This window comes from Taudactylus pleione, unplaced genomic scaffold, assembly GCF_031769625.1.
Source record: "Taudactylus pleione unplaced genomic scaffold, aTauple2 ptg000479l, whole genome shotgun sequence".
NCBI lineage: Eukaryota > Metazoa > Chordata > Amphibia > Anura > Myobatrachidae > Taudactylus > Taudactylus pleione.
This window is the reverse complement of record NW_028284881.1, coordinates 13,816,708-13,836,295: the sequence shown is the minus strand read 5'-3', so window position 1 is coordinate 13,836,295 and position 19,588 is coordinate 13,816,708. Positions and strand designations below refer to the sequence as shown.

Sequence of the window (19,588 nt, the reverse complement as noted above, 5' to 3'; positions counted from 1 at the left end):
CCTGCACTGGGGTTATTTGATGAAGGTTTTACACAGTTTCGGTTTCCAGGGAGGTATTTTAGATTCCATTTCGGCCCTATATACTTGCCCTTCTGCGAAGGTATTTGTAAACGGTTGTCTATCTGACAAATTTGACATAACCAACGGCACACGTCAGGGGTGCCCACTTTCGCCACTCATCTTTGCGCTTGCCATTGAGCCTCTGGCGGAGACGATCAGAACTCTCAAATCCATACATGGTCCCTTGCTCGGAGGCTTCTCCCATAAAATAAACTTATTCGCAGATGATATTTTACTGTGTTTACTCCACTCAGAAGAGTCCCTTCCAGCATTGCATGCCATCTTGGATCAATACACAGCAGTGTCCTTTTACAAACTCAACACAGCAAAGACAGAAGCCCTCCCTCTTAACATCACAACTGTAATTTTGGAGAAACTACAGGAGACGTATAGATATACATGGAAATCTAGGTCCCTCAAATATCTGGGAAGCATTTAGCTAGAGACCATGATCTTATTGAATGTAATTTTGGGCCCCTCTTGAAAGCTTATGAAACTTTAACAAAAGAATGGATGCTACATGAGGTGTCCTGGCTAGGAAGGATTGCGGCTGCAAAAATGGTGCTTCTCCCTAAACTAATGTATTTATTTCGGACCATTACTAGACCCCTATCCAAATCCATATGTAACAAATTTTACCAAATACTCACTAAATATATTTGGAAGGGGAATCAACCCAGAATAGCGAGAAATACCCTCTCCCTCTCTAAGGAGACAGGCGGAGTGGCCTTCCCAGACTTGGAGAGATATCATTCAGCGTGTATACTTAGCCAGGCAAGGGACTGGTTCATAATAGACTCTCCCAAACCCTGGGTAATTATTGAAAGGGAACTTATGCGTCCCTTTCCCCTTCCTGATCTATTCTGGCTGCCCTCTTCTGAAATCTCCTTCAGACCGGGTTTCTGTAAAGCAGTCCAGACTACAATAGTATGTTGGCATGCCTGTGTTTCCTTAGATGAGGAGATTTCCCTGCCTTCTCCTAATCTGTCTCTCCGATCAATAGCCAATTTGATCCCTGATATGCACTTAGGTTCCTGGGCGAGGGCGGGTCTCTCTTCTTTGGGGGATGTATTCACGGGGGAGGATTTGGCTTCTTTTGTGTCCCATCAAACGCAATTTGGTTTAACGAAGCAGGACTTTCATAAATATTTACAGCTGAGACATTGGTTGCACAGTCAGCTCCCTTCTCCACTTAAAAAACCTGCCTTCCCATCGCTACTGCTGACTCGTATACGAGCCTCTAATAACAAAGGTGGTATATCTTGGTGGTATCAGTATCAGATAATGTTAAAAAAAAAAGGGAAACTTCCATGTCAGCTTAAATGGGAGAGGGATCTGGCTGTGAACCTTTCTGATGAGGACTGGAATATTATTTTTCGTTCCAGTTTTACTATATCCAAATGTATCAGCCATTCAGAAATGTATTAAAAATTACTTCAGAGAGCATATTTTACTCCTGAAAGGCTGCATAAGATCTGGCCCTCTGTCTCTCAATATTGCTGGAGAGGTTGTGGTTTGGTAGGAGACATCTTTCATGTCTTTTGGTCCTGTCCTCTACTTCGCCCCTTGTGGAATGCGGTATTTTTTATGATTAGTAAAATAGTTGGTGTAATTATTCAGGCGGAGCCTCTAGCTGCCTTATTCCACTTTTATCCTGGGGAATTATCACGTGGCGAGAGATATATTATGGGTCATGTGCTGATTGCTACAAAAGCTACAATTTCTCAGGGGTGGAAGACAGACTCTCTCCCCAACATTAGATTCATAGAAAACAAGATCCATAAGCATTTTGTTTTTGAAACAACGGGTGAGAAATACTCCTCCTCCGTCAATTCCATCCATATGAAATGGTTTAAATGGGGAGAATATAGGGAAAAACAAGGCCATTCCACCGTTTATAATGTTCCGGTTGATCTCGGTGTTCTCTGTTCACCTCACGCAGATCCGGGGTAGCTCCATTAACTGATTATTTAGTATTTTGTCTGATATATGTTGCGAAGTGTTTTATAAAACATTTTTCTTGTCCTAAAATGTTTAATATCAATTATATGTACAAGGACCAAGATCGATTTGATTTATATTGTGATGTTCAATATGTCTGGCTTACCCTTTTTCCCTTCTTTTTCCTTCTGTATCCCCATTTTTTTGTATTAAACTTTCAATAAAAACTATTATTAAAAAAAAAAAAAAGTTGTCTCTTATGTCTGCCAATAAGGTTCTAGAGCATAAATTCCTACTGTTGATGTCTCTGAGAAACTCAAGATGAGACTAATGTCAAGAAAACGGAAAGAATCTAAAGCGATGTCGCCCACGATCCCAGCACTGGCAGGCCGACATACCGAGCGGTCCGTACACATTGGGCAATCTGGTGCTGCCCGTCCGATATGCCACCCCCCCTGCATAGTCCTGCATGGGATTGTCAACCGCATCGCTTGATCTTACTGCATGTACAAAAGAAAAGGTGATGAGGCCAACGACCAGACAGGAGCGCACTCTACACGATGTAGTGAATACACACTACACATTTTTAACGATTTGTCGTTCCGATGTGTCGGAATTAGCCAAATTGTTAAAATATTGTGTAGTGTGTAGGGGCCTTTACATTCTGCTATTTTGCACGGTGGAATCTACAGTAAGTGGCCACATCAGTTGGATATACAGACCCTTAAAGACAAACAAGATCTGCATACAACAAATCCAGTAATAAACAGGATTCCATCACTTTTCATATACATGAGGCGATATTTTGGGACCATTGATACTGGCATGACGAGGAATCCTATGCATGCTTCATTATTAAGCTACATTCCATTAGTATTTATTCTGATGGGATGGAAATAGCACCAAATGTCCTCCTGAAGAGGCTCATAGGGGTCTATTTATGAAGATGTGCATTGTAGAATTGTTACTTATCACTATAGATCGCATCACTTCGATACAATCTATAGTTTTGATAAGTAGCAATTCATGTACACTTACCTGATTCCTGAAGCGAAGCAGTAATTCCAGGTCCTGCGATCCGGTCTTCTTCTCTTCTTCGCTGCATCTTCAGGGTCTTTATTCTTCTGCGCATGCATCTGTGCGGGTCATGACTCAATATGGTGGCTGCAGGGGAAGGTATAGGGGGCTGCAGGCAGTTAGGATGGAAGTGGCCGGATCACCTTAGGGCAGGGATGGGGAACCTCAGGCCCGGGGGCCGTATAAGGCACCTGGAGTAATTTGGTCTGGCCCTCTGAGCTTTTTTCTGCTAGCATCATCTGGCTAGCAGGGGGCCTAGAATGGCACCCTGCAGCCAGAATCTATGCAGCAGTGCCGCCTGGAGTGTCCTTAGGACGCTTCAGACGGTCACACCGTTGCCCTTGCAGCTCCCCAGAGCATCCTCAGGATGCTCCGGCCATTGCTGTAATCACCGGCAATTGTGGATCCCCCCGTGTGACGTCACGTGGAGGGGGCGTGGCCTGCACCGGGCCCACGAATAATGTTATATATATCAAAATGGCCCACGGCAGAAAAAAAGTTCCCCACCCCTGCCTTAGGGGAAGAAACAAGAGGGGGTGCGGGTATTGTAATGCAACCCGTCCTATGCATAAGCCAGGTCACTTTAGCGGCTGCAGGGGAAGGAACAGGAGGGGGGTGCGGGCAGTCTGGATGGAGGACCCAGCATATGCCGGGTCGCTTACAATAGCGGGGAAGGTGTAGGAACTAGGGATGTGCGCCGGACCATTTTTGCCGGATTTGGATTTGGTTCTAATTCGTCGTCTGGCTTTGGATTTGGATTTGCCAAACTGCGGTGACTGGCTTTGGATTTTTTTACAAAAATTTACAAAAAAAAGCTAAAATCACATCAATTGGTCTTTTTTTACTTCCTAGAGTATTATTAACCTCAATAAGCTTATAATATTGTTTTCAACATTATTGGCCAAAGGTTGCAGTGAGCTGACTGGTTACTAAGCGACAAAGCAGCGGCACAACGACACAGACACCACAGTATAAAGCACATCTATGACAGATTGCCACACAGCAGTGGCAGAAATGAAAAGAAGTGCACCCACCCAGTGGGGTACGGCCAGCAGAGTCACAGTACTTGTTTACATAGTGGGCTACGGCCCAAGGAGTCACAGTGCACAATCTTATTCACATTACACTGCACATAGGGCCTGATTCACATTACATCATAAAGTAGTGTCTCTTATTTATGTTACGACACACAGTAGTGCCCCTTTTACACAATGCCCACAGTAGTGACCCTTATACACAATGCCCACAGTAGTGCCCCTTTTACACAATGCCCACAGCAGTGGTGTCCCTTACACAATGCCCCCAGCAGTGGTGCCCCCTATGCAGTCCCCTTAGTAGTAGGGTCCCCTATGCAGTGCCCCCCAGTAGTATGCCCCCCCAGTAGTATGCCCCTCATTAGCATGCCCCCCGGTAGTATGCCCTCCCAGTAGTATGCCCATTAGCAGCTGCCCCAGTAGTAGGCCCCCCCAGTAGTATAGCCCCCCCAGTAGAAGGCTGCCCCAGTAGCAGGCCGCCCCAGTAGTAGGCCCCCCCAGTAGTATGGCCCCCCCAGTAGCAGGCTCCCCACAGTAGTAGGCCCCCCCGTAGTATGGCCCCCCCAGTAGCAGGCCCCCCCCAGTAGTAGGCCCCCCCCAGTAGCAGGCCCCTCAGTAGTATGCCCCCCCAGTAGCAGACCCCCCCAGTAGTGTGCCCCCCCCAGTAGTATGGCCCCCACGGCACCCCCAGTAGCAGACCCCCCCCAGTAGTGCCCCCGGCCCTTACACAAGAAAAAAACCCACAAAACTTACCTGTCCGCTCTGCATCCACGCGCTGAGAAGGGAGCCGGAAGACGGAGCTCCTGAGTGAGCTCCAGCCGGCTCCCTCCGTGCAGCAGCCAATGAGAGTCTGTGTGACTCTCATTGGCTGCTGTAACAAACACACAGCTGCCGCTGGCGGCTGTGTGTTTGTTCTGTGTAGGGCAGACCGCTATCACAGCGGTCTGCCCTACACAATAGGAGCCCTGATGTCGGATTCTCTAGCGAGAATCCGACATCAGGCGGCCACTGTTCGGCCCCGAACGGGGATCCGAGTCAGGCGGTGAACACCCGAACAGGGTTCGGGTGGACTCGGATCCCCAATGTTCGGAGCGGTTCGGATTCCACAGAATCCGAACCGCTCATCTCTAGTAGGAACAGGGGGGAGGCACTGGGTCAGCCACCACTACAGGTGGTGACCCTGGATATGCATCTACCCTAGTCACCACTGATTGGCTGCTGGCAGAAAAGGGGGTGGAGACAACAGGGAGAAGGCAGGAAGACAGCTGTCTTCGCTAACAGCACTGCTAGCGCCATCCTGAGATGGCGAATGCAGTGCTAAGCAGAAGAACGGAAAGCTCAGTGCTAAGCAGAGGAATGGAAAGCTGAGCTCTCCGTTCCTTTATGAATCGCACTCACCATACAAATGTATGGTGATGTGATACATGCAGGAGCAGGCACACCGCTGGAGAAGTAATAAGCTTCTCCAATGGCACCCTGCTCTATGAATAGCACGATTTTCAGATAAACAGGACACCTCACTGCTTCATGAATGGACCCCTTAGTGATGATGCATGCAACATTCAGGAATTACCTGTTCTTCATGAATCCTATATGTCATTTTAGATGGCATGAATTGTTATTCTGCACTGCAGAAACAGAAATCACCACATTAAGTAGTTCATGTACATTGATAGCAAAGGGAAATGCAAAAGTAAATAATCATACGGGGAAAAGCCCAGTGGTTATTTACAGATCTCTTACTAGGCATGCGTGTAAAGTGATTTCATAAGCTGCCTACACACACACAACGATTTTGTTACCAACGATTTTATGAACGATTTTCTGTCAGATTTTTGGTGCATACACACGGTCAGATTTTATCAGATTTGAACGATAACGATTTTAAAAATCGTTCAATCCTGATGAAAAAATCATGTGTACAAGCATGAACGATGGACGATGAGCGTTCACGTTTGTTAGAGAACGATATCTGACATGTTTGCAGTCAGATTTGTCAGATATCGTTCAAATCGTTGAGTAAATCGTTAGCAAAATCGTTTGAAAAAAAAAAATCGTTCAAACGAAAAATCTGACCGTGTGTATGCTCCATATCTGTCAGATTTTTTAAAGTGTAATGGTGCGTACACACTGGGCGATTAAAGTGGACGACTGAACGATAACGATATCGTTATCGTTCAGTCGTCCACTTTATCGTCCATTTTTAACACAAAAAAGATGAACGATGACGACGACGCGCGTTCCCGCGGGTCGTTCGTCATCCTCGTTCATCGGGCTGACATGCAGGCCAACCTGACGACCTCGTCAGGTTGCTGCATGTCAGGGAATGGGTGAGAGAGCCCGGCGCTGAACGATATCGCCAATGATATTGTTCAGCGGCTGTGCTCAATGTCATGAACGACATTGAGCACAGCCTGCCGGGGACACACTAGACGATATCGCTCAGGGAGCATATCGTCTAGTGTGTATGCACCTTAATGAACGATTTTTTTGAACTACAAACGATTTTTGCATATTCCCTAATTATGGTGCATACACACGATCAGATTTTTTCTTCAGATATGGACGATAACGATTTAAAAATCGTTCAGTCGTTCATATCTGATGAAAAATCGTTCATATCTGACATGCCTGAACGATGGACGATCAACGATGCGCGTTCCCGTTTGTCAGATAACGATATCTGACATCTGATGGGTTTGCAGTCAGACTTGGACGATTCCATTCATTTTAATGCAGTTAAAAATCGTTCAATGGTTCAAATCGTTCAAAACTTTGGTCAAATCGTCCAAATCGTTCAAATCGTTTAATCGTTCAGTCGTTCATCTGACAAATCTGACAAGTCTGACAAATCTGACCGTGTGTACGCTCCATTAATGAAAATTGTTGAGTTGAGAAGTCTGACGGAACTACAAACTACAAATGTGAACGCGCATGAACGATTATCGTTCATCATTTGACTCAGAAAGTGAACGATTTTTTCAAGCGATATCGTTTAGCGATAATCGTTCAAAAAATCGTTCGGTGTGTATGCAGCTTTAGAAATACGTCTGGAAGCAAATAGGTATAGTTTTTGGTGTGTGGAGCAAAGGGAGCTGATGCATGAACGGGTTAAATAAATATTTTATATATATTAGCACAGCACCTCAAAAAGCAAATACAGGTACAAGCGATAAGGAGATTGTCCTAGAACATGGACAAAGCCTGACTGATTCTGGAATCCTCTAATTGCAAATTCCCACTTTGTACAACTGATCCTGCCTACGTGTGATGCCATACCCATAGCCTACTTTTCCAGCTCACTCGTTAAATGAACCGTATGAATAATGAAAGGTAAACTGAGTTGCTAACACCTCCTCCATACCTTGCTTACAGTCACTGTGTATACAAACCATCTACACAACACCACAGCTCTCCCAGAGTAATGCTGGTCAACACAGTGCACAGCTCTGATTATGGTCTCCTGCTGCCGCCCATATACACCGGCCGGCACACACAGGTACATTACAGCATTGGTATACGGAGAGCTGGAGGAGGCACTCCTCTTACCTGGCCACGCAGGGAGTGGCCTTTGCTGTGCAGCTAGGAAAGCAGGAAGAGCGCAGACATCATAGGAGTGTGGACGAAAGTTGACACCTAGGTCGCAGGATCCCCAGCAGCCTGCACGTGGCATCCCCTGGCCATCAGCACTGGTCTATGATCAGGACTGGACATCACATTACAGAGAGCGGGACATGGAAAACCAGCTCCCGTGAGGTCGCTCATTCTCCATCTACCTGCTCCGCTCCAGGGGAAAGAAAGAGCAACACTCTAGATGGGGCCCCTTGTGCTGTTCCTACTGCTCTCCGTTCCGATCTGGGGACCAGCTAAAGGTAGGAGATTAGTTGCATACAGTACTTACCTACAGTATATACAGCGCTGACAGCAGAACAGACATGCCCGGAAGTGTACTGCAGTCTCTATTATCCATATACTCTGTCCTGGGGACCTGTCCTTCCCCTGCTCTCACCGCACAGCTACAGTCTGTCTATTCCAGTAAATCAGAATTGTCTGGCACCACTAGTGTTTTGTGGCTCTATATACCTGTCCTGGAGAGAAAGGTTCATATGCACCATAACCTATTAGATGTAAGAGCTGGTTTGTTTTGATAGGGAAATGTTGTGAAATGTGTTAGAGAAAGCAAAGTTCAGATCAGTACATGCAGACTATTCTTTTCTGCTGCCCATAATCAGAATAGATAAAATATGTTGTACTGTAACTTGCTTTATCACAATTACTGGTTCCTCCACAGATTAATAAGGTGAGAATATTTACTTGTATCTTCACAGACATTGAACTAATGCAAATCTGTTTCTGTAAAGTACATTTAGGATACAAAATGCTGTTGAGTTAAAGTAAAAACAATATTTTTTTCTGTTTTGTGTAATCATACATAACTACTAGAGATGAGCAAAGTGTTTCCACAATACTCAATTCACCTGGAGTGTAACTGCTTTGTGTAATGTATGTGCGAATGGTGCTTGTAACCAAGGTATTGGATATTTAGTATTTTTGTTTTAGATTCATGCTTTGCTGAAAAGAGCAAAGGTCTGAATACAATGCACTCTTATCAGTATGAAGCTCACTATAGCCACAGGAAGTCTGATGGTTCTGAGTGATTACTTATTTATTTAAACCTGCACTTGTACAATGTAGGCCTCCACTTCACATACCTTTCTTGTGCCTTGCCCCCTTATAATATACATTTCAGTTTAAATAGGTCTTATCACATGAGGATTACTATTACACAATTGTAAAGTAAAACATAATATAAGGTGCAGCCTTTTTTTTCACTATATTTACATTTCTTACAAAATTATTTTTTTTTTAATAGAAGCACCATCCCCTGTCGCACACCTGCCGCTGCCTGAGAAAAAAACAGTGTACAGCTCAAAACAGTAGTGTCACAGTATTTTATACTGCTTATAACTGCCCACCCACCTAAGATTATCCTTGCTGGTTGGCTGGCTGGAAAGATAATCTTTAGTTACAGCTGGACTTCGGGGCGCCTTAAACCCACTGTTTTCAAAAATAATTGTTTAATGCTAGTGAAAGCATATGAGCAGGTCCTATTGGTTTTAATGACGTAATACACCCTTGCCACTTCTCCAGACTGTAGGTGTAATCTATTGGATGTTGTCTGCTTTATCTTCTTCACATTTAAGTGAGTGCATGGGGACCATTGCCTCCTCCCCATCCTCCTCCAACAATTAATGCTAGATATTTTCCTAGCCCCATTGGGTAACCTGATTTCAGCAGTTACTAGTAAACACTGTACTATGGTAACAGCTGTCTATCTAAATTCCGACGTCGGGATATAGACGGGTGTCGGGATTTCAACACCTGTCTTTAGTCCCACATCGGTATTTAGTCAGACGGCTTCGTGGCTGTTGGCATTTTGACTGTATCTCCGCTGGAAGGTGAGAGGACATTTTTACATATTAATTACAACATACAGCATGTCAGTCATCCCAAGTGTTAAATGCAGCCAGCTAATCCTGAGAAATATGGATGGTCTAGGCCACCTTATTGCCCTGGGCTACCACAAATGCCACATATAGATAAAAACAGAAATGTTGTCAATGATCTCTTACTTTTAATATAAAATATTTTTTTTGCATACTATTTAGGCCCTTATTCAATTTGAAGCGAAAAGTCCAAGGTCGGACTTTTCGCCGTCTTTGCCGCTTTTCTGCATGAAAAAGTATTACGCTCGTCCCCGCGTATCCCCGTATTCAATTCCAAATCGGCGAGATCGGGACGCGGCGAAACTCACACAGGTGAAAAGTCCTGTCATTTTTGGGGAAATCAGCCTGACACCCCCCAAAAGATGCTCTGACATAGGGGTTCACTGTGGGTACCCCTGATTAGCCCTGCTGAAGGAATTTGGGGCCTTTCAATGGTCTCAATAGGTACTATTTAGCGTCATTGGTGAAGAATAGTTTTTAGCAATTTTTTTTTTTTTTTTTTGAAAATAAGTATTCTCATCTAATTTGGGGTACATGAAAATAGGTGCAAGCATATTTTAAAGTTGCTAAAGTAAAGCATTAAATAGCTCCAAAAATGCACCTTCAGCAAACGCCTGCAATCAAAAAAACACCTCCCCCATACTTCCAGACACCCCCAAAAGCTATTTTGCTACTTTTTGATTTTGTACCCCCACTTTGATTTTTTTCGCCCATTTTTTCAAAGTGCTTTTTTGGGGTGTCTTTAGTGCTTTTTTGTGTTTTTAGACGTAATTAGCGTCAAGGGGGTGTACGAAGGGTTCAGGGGGGTTGCCGCAAGTTTGGACCCCAAAACCCTGATTCTGCACTTTTTTCAGCTGGTTACAATGCGCAAACTTTTCGCACCTGCGAAAAGTCGGGGAAATTGAATACGGGGATAAATGAAATAGGCGAAAATGACATCATCAGCGAAAAAGTTTAGCCAAAATGCACTTTTCACTCCAAATTGAATACGGCCCATAGTATTGGTGTGAGTAGTTGCTTTTAGATACACTATTATTACAAATCGCTACAACCTGTGTCCATTCCCAACACACTGCTGCTACATTCAACTATATCACATCAATATTGCACTGATCAAACGATCTAGTATGCTAAACTAACAACATTTTCATATAATAGGTCTCTGAAGGATAAATTAGTTACTGTGACCTCTATCCCATTTCAGAGCAATGCATTCTCGAAGCTGTAGTTCTTTACGTGTATAAGTCTAGCAGAATTATGGGAATGTTCTCCACATCTACCAAGGATACAGTTTATAATTAAATGGTGACAAAGAGCCGTTCTTGAGATTCATCTAACAGGAATAAAATAGTATTTCTTGGTAGGGGGTTTATAAACAAAATAATTAGCTTATTTGCATTGTATACATTTTATTGGGATGATTTATTATATGGAGTTTTTTGTTAAAACAGTCCAGTAGTAAAGTTCAGGGCAAGTTGGGGTATGATAAATGATCCTCTTTAACAAAGTCCAATATTGGTGCTGGAGATTTGTTGCTCTTTCCATGCACTGTTTATCTGTTTAAGTGTGTGGGTGCCTAAGTCATTTGACAATTTGCTATGAAGAAAATAACCAAAGCAAATCCATAGACTAAAATAAACTTAACACAGCTCCCTATCTTTAGTTAATTTACATAGGTGAGACTTAAAATGAAGCAAATTTTTAAGAGATTTCCCATGTAAATTACATTTTATCATTCAACCACTTGACTATCAAGTTCATTACATTTCAGAGCTCTATCCTGGTAACTGTTGTAAAATGTCATTTCATCAGCCATCTGCAGCAGGATGACACAGTGGAAGACAGGCACAATGTGACTGTCTACCGTGGCTTGCTGTGAAAATCATGTCCTTATTTCTGTAGATCCTATCAGGCATCCCTCTTGGTGTCAACTAGTTTGGAGGCACCTTCACATTAAGGTAAGGGGGTGGTAGAGTTAAAAAAAAAATAAAAAAAAATTAAAAAATTGTAATTTTGGAATTTGCCTTTATTACACTGCTGTTTTATTGTAGCTTCTGTGCCTTCAGCCTTGTCTTTAGATCAGGGATGAGGAACCTCAGGCTCGGGGGCAATATAAGGCCCCCGGAATCATTTGGTCTGGCCCTCAGAGCTTTTTTCCTGCTAGCCTCATTTGGCTAGAAGGGTGCCTGGAATGGCACCCTACAGCCAGAATCTATGGAGCAGTGCCGCCTGGAGCATCCTTAGGATGCTTCAGAGAGTCACACCGCTGCCCTTACAGGCCACGGAGGGGGAGTGGCCTGCACTAGGCCCGCAAATAGTGTTATATATATCAAAATGGCCCTCAGCAGAAGAAAGGTTCCCCACCCCTGTTTTAGATGAACATGGAGAGTGGTTTATTTTTGTAGCACTGTGATATAACACAACACTGCTGCCTGAATACAAATGTATACAAAGCAGTGAACTCGACAGGATAAAGAATACAATGGATACAGATTAGTGACGCTGTCTCCGCAGAATTTTAAAGGCAGAGCAGAAAATTCCTTTCCTATATTGACGAGCCTCAAAAAAGGGAGAACTATGGGCATGTGTCTCGGCACTGGTTTGCACCATGCCATGAGTACTCAGCAGATAAATCATTGAATCGAATGCTACCATGTAAATAGCATTTACCCAAAGTACCTGTCCTGAATGGGATCCCGACAGTCGGGATGCCGACGGTCAGAATGCCAACAGGGGCATCCCGACAGGATGTAGTTAATATGCCGGCGGACGAGATACCGGCCACCGATATACTGATGCCAGAATCCCGACGCCCAGCCAAATGCAGTCTCCACTATCCTGAAGGGGATAAGGATACCGGCGTTGTCATCCCGACTGCCGGAATCCCGAATTAATGATCTGGGTAAGTATCATCGTCAGCCCGGGGATGGGGCGGTTAGGATTAGGGAACCTGGGGGGTAATTGGGGTTAAACACCCATTCCCCCCCCCCCCCTCCCGACGAGGGTTAGGCTTAGGGTGGCGGAAGGGGAGGTTAGAGTTAGGCACCACTAAGGGAGGGTTGGGGGGAAGGGGGGCGAGGGGAGGAATAGGGTACTTGCCTGCCCCTGTCAAGATGTTCACTCATCGGGCTTCCGGCGCTGGGATTTGAGCTGCGGGCATTTCATGCCCACTCCATCCCGACAGTCAGAATCTCAACAGAGTTCTGCAAGCATTATAACCCTTACCTTAACCCTCCCATCCTGCAGCCTAACCCTAAACCTCCCTCTAACCCTAATACTTGCCTCCACAATCTGTCGGTATTCTGACAGTTGGGATGCAGTTGTCGGTATTGTGACCGTTGGCATCCTGATTGTCAGCATGCTGGACAAGAGCTTTATATTTGCATTCTAAGAATAATATATCTAGTTAGGGTGCCAAAATGTCTCTTTTACAAGGATTACAGATGAGTCAAAATGTTTCCAGAGAAAACAAAATGACTGCAGTGTGTATAAGTACATTATTTCCATCCTTAGAAGACATTAGAATAATAAAAATCAACCTGTAATAATAACAAATCTAAAGCACACTATTACTCTACCTTCAAATGTTACAAAGTTTTTTATTTTTAAATTCATAATTGTGTGTTTTTGTTTTTTTTAATTAATACCAATCTCTCTCAGATCTTATATGTTGACATCTTACAGCTTCACTGCAAAACATTACTGGAGAGTTTGGTGGACAGATAGTTATAGCCTGCAGTACCGTGACAGAGAATAAAATCAAGGTGGCCTGGTTTATGGACAGCCCCAAACAAGAACTACTAGGCTGTGACACAGACAACTCCTCAGATGACCGGTTCTCAAGATGGAACGGGAGTTCTCTTCTGATAACAAAGCTAAGCATGGAAGATGAAGGAAACTATGGTTGCAGGGATTGTTCACAAACGGCAGATTCTGAACCTCATGTATATCTGAGAATCACAAGTAAGAATAGTACATAATCAACAATATCTTATTTTCTGGTCACTCTAATAAGTAAACTCTTTACGCTGGATTTAAAGCAGCATGCCCTCGTGCTGCACACAATCAAATATTGTCTGAATAAGTTTTAATTGCAAGTTTTATAATGGTGTACACTATTAATATATGGATACTACAAATAAAATGTACATTATGCATTATAATTGTATATGCTGTGCAAATATAATTGTCAGCACAGCCCGATGTACAAACACCTGAAAAACTAGTGCATAGAAATACAAATATGCCTTCACATCAGAAAGTGGCTGACTCCACAGTGTATGGTTCACAAATTCACTTTAAGATTGAATTTTGAGATTATAGTTTTATTAGAAAGCTTTAATGGTATGTTGTAAAGAATTGTTTAATGTAGAATGTAGAACATGTCATGTAAATGTGTGTCCCTACAAGCGGTAGATCGTTGTTTGCAGTCCTCAGTACAGGGGAAGGCAATGGGTTTTCTCTTTGGCTGCCAGACGATTAACATTACAAGCCAAAAAAATTTCTGAAGTGCCACTATGAATTGAACATTCGTTTAGTATACAAACATTTATAAAATGAATAGATGTGTGCTGAAATTGTTAGTTGCCTTCCTGTCCTTCCTTTTTTTGAAGTTAAGTTTGCTCAGGTTAAGTGTTTAATTTGTAGCCTGGAGATGAAGACATACATCAGAATTTTGTACTTTTATTCAATTGTGAGCAGGGCTAACTGTGACTCACTCACCAAAGGTCCAGGCTTCATAAGGTATGCCAGCCGCGATTTGGTTCTTCAGGTTGAAGAGGGTACACCAAAAGGGTATCCTCTGAGAGGAGGTGGAGAAGGAAGGAAGGAGTACACCTAGTGGGAGAGGTACTGACTCTACCAGTTCCACTCAAAACATCCTTGAGTGCCACTTTGTGGCACTAGTGTCAAGGATTGCCTGCCACTGTGCTAGCAAATTCCTGTAACGCTACTACATGTGTCCTATTTGCAAAGCATGTATTACACCCCTGAGGGTCTATTTTAAAATGAATGTCAGTTTGATTCAACTGTCTTATGCAAAGCACCACATTGTAGATTTTAGCATTTATTGTGTCACTGTGCTGTTGTGTTTTAATTTTGGGAGCAGGTGTAGGAATGTATACAAATCGCTTTACTAGTACTTTCCCTATTGGACCCCAAATCAGTGAAATAAATTCAGAAATTAATAAAAATATTTGCCCAGAGTATGCTGCAGCAGTTTCTTCTCACTGCCCGATTTGCCACTGTGGCTGCGCTGCTATACAGGTGCGGCCAGCGGTAGTTGGCAGAGAGGAGAAACGTACAGTTTGGAACAAATTAACAGGTCACCCCCTCCCCTGGATCCGCCCAGTGGCGCCGTTTATAGTAACTAAGGTTTTCTTGGGGTAGAAGCGTGGCCATGCAGGCATATTTGGTCACACCCCCTGTACCTGGGCCATCAGAACTCCCGACGCCCCTGCACTGCACTGGGGCCATGGGTTCTGTTCCAACTTCTCCTTGCAGAGTTTACAATTGTTCTCTACCAGCTGCGGTTCCTACCCTCTTAGATGTGAGAGGCTGTCGCTGCTGAAAACGAGAGGGTCACTCACCGGGTCCTGCCTCTTTCTGGCTGGGTCCCGGTGCCTGCGCAATCGATCTGTCAGGTGCCAGGACTGGCACAAGTGCACTAGCAGTGGGGAGCCGCGCATGTCATTGTCTTCTAAGGAGCCGGTTAGGGCTGGTGGAAAGGCAGAGTAGTGGCTTCCTCCTGGAAGCCTCTCTCTGCTAAAAGCAGCCCTGACTGGCAGTCCCAGGGGGAGGAGATCCTTCCCCCCTGGGGCTGCCTGTTGTATATGTGACTGGCAGGTAGCGCTTCCAATAGGAAGCCACTGGCAGTCACAGTCTAGCCAGTGCAGTCACGGTCTGCACTGACTACACTGAGGTGGCAAAATCCGTAATTTCTACCATTTTGCATGGGTGTCTTCCAGAGTCTATACTGGTATGTTAATTTGATGTAGACAGAATTGTTTTTAGTGTGTATTTATGTGGTAGACTTTAAACGCCCGACTCCCCAGCCACTGTGGCAGGGACTGATGTAAATGATTACACTTATTCTCTGTAAAGATATATTTTTTTTATTTATTATCATTTGCAGGATTTATTTTAGCTTTTTTTGGTCTCCATGTTTAACATTTGTACCTGGAGCTTGGCAATTTCTTGTTTGCACATATTTGCTCTTAAGACGGGAAACAAAGATGATCTAGTTAGACCTTTTTACCAAAGACTTAACTTTTTAATTTCCAGTTCTATAAGTAGTCTATTCACACAGATCTATTAACCATTCTGTAAATAATTTCATGGAACTATTGCCTGTTTTAGTTTTTTCTATGTTTAGTCCATTAACCAATATTTTATATTAATTTTGCTTTTTATCAATAAAGGTGGGCCTAACAATGTGACTTTTAAGATCTCGTCAACCAAAACTTTACCAAATGGAACACTTTATATCTTGAGAGGTTCCAACATAAGCTTCAGTTGTGCCAGTCTTTCTTTTCCTGCACCGAAGATGGAGCTTGTGCTGGATGCACAAGATGAAAACCCTGAGCTGTTTCACCGGGTAAATGGAATCTTCCTCGACTTTTCTGTGACCAATGTGGCTCCAAATTACCAAGGAAACTATACGTGCTCTGCTGAGAACCCTGTTAGTGGGAAGAAAGCCTCTTCTACTCTCCAGCTTCTAGTTTATCGTGAGTATGACGTTGTACAATTTCCAGTGTTAAACAGATTCATACCAATGCTAGAATTCAGTTTCAGCTGAGTAACATTTGAGTGTTGCATAATGTAGTAAAAGATTCCCTGGGTATTCTGATCACTCTTAAACATGGTATCAAATTACAATGAAGAGTTTAGTGATTATACTGCCCGGGTTGATGCAGATAAATTCTGGCAGTATTTTTAAGTAGCAGTATATCAGTTGAGAACATAACAGCGGTCACAACCATCTTTTTTATAGCTGTCTTGCTTCTGGTGGTAAATATTACTATTCCTCCCCCCTAGTGCCTAACCCAAATCTCTCCTCCTATAGTCTAACCCTAAACCTCAGCAGCCGGACCATGCAGAATGTTGGCATTTCTTAACATTGTGATGTCAACATTATGGTCCTTGTATCCGCTGACATGTGTAATACAAGCTGATCCTGGCATTCGTGGTCTTCGTAAAATCTTTTTTTCTTTTGCTTTATACCAAGATACTATTATCTCTGCACTGATGATATGCAGCTGTGTTTGGCTGATGCTTATCCGCTCGGTGGACAGTCTTCTTAGTGTGGTGCCTTCTCTGGTTTACTGATTAACTGGATGAAGTCCAGTGTCTTCCCCCTTCATAGATGCCTCCTCACCAAGTTGCTGCCCTTGAGGTTCCATTACTTGGGTGTATGGGTGACCCTGTAAGCTCATACCTGGGAAAAATTTCCTCTGATGGTTAAAGGCCATTATTAATCTTTTTAAAATGGTCGTACAGCCCAAATATTTGTAACCACTTCACTTATTCCCAATGACGTCTTTGCTGCCATTGATAATATTATCTTTTAATTTGTGTTGGCAGAAAAAAGAGCTAGAATAGACTTAAGATGGCCAAAGTGTCATTTAAAACCGATTGGCCCAAGAATCTGTGTGTACACTGCACCTGTGGCAGACAGTTGGGCCAAAACCAGTGTCATCAGGTTCTGATATGAGAAGTGCTGCATAACATATGTCGGGGCCGACTGTAATTTATCAGACTGAAAAAAGTAGTGTGTACTTAATTCTGACCATCCGACTCCAATTCCTGACGATAATTCATGTTAAAATGTCACCTTTGTTGGGAGTTTGTATTTAAATCGGCAACCTCATCTTGTGTCATTAAATGTGTAGTGTGTGCAAATGTTCTCTGGATCATTTGTAAGCTCCAAAAGTTGTCTAGTACCTAGCAGCATCATTTGGCAAATCTGTCAGGTACGTACCCAGCATTAGGCCAGCAAGGGTTTGGCCTTGCCTTACCTTTAAGATCTTTGACGGACACCTAAATCTGTTGAACAGCTGCCGAAGGAATTTTCTTTTTTTTTTTTTTTTTTTAAATTCTGTTTTTATTAGAATAATAAAACAAAACAATTTCCATTCAGTCTTGATGAAAAAACATTCCGCTTTACACAACATTATATCAGGTCTCGGCACAGCGAGGTAAATTAACATTGCTATACATAACAATATGCAAATAAAGAGACAATCAAAATAGTATTCACATAAAGTTTCTGAACTAAAGAACAAAAGGGGCTAAGAAAGAGGGGGTGGGAGAGAGAAAATAAAAAGGGTTAATTGACCTTAAAGGACACCTTTATAAAAATATAGAAAAACTATATATTGTATTACATTATAAATCAGTTTGTATCAGCACATGTAGAAATATAATTGGTATATGTACTTGTTAATTTATATTCAAACCAAGACTATAGATAGAAAAAGGTCCTCCATTAACATATAATACTCTAATCTAGAAAACCATGTCTTGCGAGTAGGGGGGATAGATGATCTCCAAAGAATGGGCATCGACGCTCGAGCAGCGTTACCTAAATGGCGTAGCAGTGATTTTTTTATATTGTGACAATGGGGTAGGAGAGTGATTTAGCAACCAAAAAGCTGGATCTGTAGGGATAGGTATCGCAAGCATGTCACAGGAGGTTGCAAGGACATCTTTCCAGAAGGGCTTTATGAGAGGACAGGACCACCAGACATGTAGTAAACTTCCAACTGAGTCGAGGCATCTCCAACATTTAGCTGATATTGAAGGGTACATTGTAGTAACAAAGGATGTCTATACCAGCACATTAGTATCTTATATTGGGTCTCTCTGGTCTGAACACAAACAGAGCTACTATGGGCCTTAAGAAATGTTTTCCCAATCTCTTTCTCTTAGATTTAAATGAAGGTCTCTTTCCCAGGCTGAGGTGTAGTGGGGAAGGATCTGGGATCCCTGATGTTGTAATAATTTGCATATAGTGGATATTGTATACGTAGGATTTGAAGGAGCCACGCAAGTCTTTTCAATTGTGTTATCTCCCTAGAGGCCTAGAGTGAGCCTAGACCCCGATTGGAGATAATGGCCCTCATTCAGAGCCATACGCTCTCAGCAGAGCGCACGCTCTGAATGAGGGCCGGCCTCCATGAAAATGGAGCGTCCTCCTGGACGCTCGTATAGCTGTGGGTCACCACCCACAGGCTATACGAGCGTGCTGTTTGATGGCTGCGATGGTCTTGACCATCGCGACCATCGAAACTGCGAGCCGGAGCCTGCGGTTGAGGTTTTCAACCGCAAGCTCCGGAGTGATTTTGGCTCTATCAGAGCCAAAATCACTCCCACTGACATCACTAGTGATGTCAGTGGGCCGGCTTCTGACGGGAGGCGTTCCCGTGGGAACGCCCCCGTCAGGGAGGCACGCCTACCAAAGGGGGCGTGCTGTCAATCAACATCGACAGCACGCCCCCTTTGATCAGACACAACGAGCGAAGGACTTTCCCTCCGTCGTGCGCATGCTCAGTCCAGAACATCGACCCACTTGCGAGCGGACAGCCGCTCGCGAGTGGGTCTGAATCAGGCCCAATGTCTGATCTGTAAAAACTTCCAGAAATCTTTTTATGGGATATTATCATTTAGTCTTAATATCTGAGAACTGTTTCACACCTCTGGAAGTCACCAGCTGGCCTACTCTAAAGAGCCCCTCAACTGCCCAGTCCGAAAAGTGTGATAGTCATACCAGGGGAAAAATCAGCATTGGCTAAAAATGAAGTTAGGGGCCCGAATACTGAAGAAATGTCAGGTATGCGGTGTAAAGTCCCCCAAACCGAAAGGGTCGGGGTGAAGGTCGGTTGAGAATGAGGAAACTTCGGCAAAGCCAGAAGTCAAGGGAAAATTTTGGGATATTGCTGAATGTGTATCCCTTCAAATTCCACCCACTGC

At 43.6% G+C, this 19,588-nt stretch overlaps 1 protein-coding gene across 3 annotated transcripts in view; it reads left to right on the top strand.

Annotated features, from left to right (window-relative positions):
* Nucleotides 1-7,740: 7,740 nt before the first annotated feature.
* Nucleotides 7,741-19,588, top strand: part of VSIG10 (V-set and immunoglobulin domain containing 10) — a 49,555-nt gene continuing 37,707 nt past the window's right edge. The window contains exons 1-3 of one of the 3 annotated variants that reach the window (XM_088449105.1): nt 7,741-7,984; nt 13,304-13,582; nt 16,039-16,344. In XM_088449105.1, coding sequence (XP_088305231.1) covers nt 7,927-7,984; nt 13,304-13,582; nt 16,039-16,344 — 643 coding nt within the window. In that variant the 5' untranslated portion in view covers nt 7,741-7,926. Of the gene's footprint in view, nt 7,985-8,192; nt 8,240-13,279; nt 13,583-16,038; nt 16,345-19,588 lie in introns of those variants that run through there. The other 2 variants (XM_088449106.1, XM_088449107.1) reach the window with 2 other exon arrangements.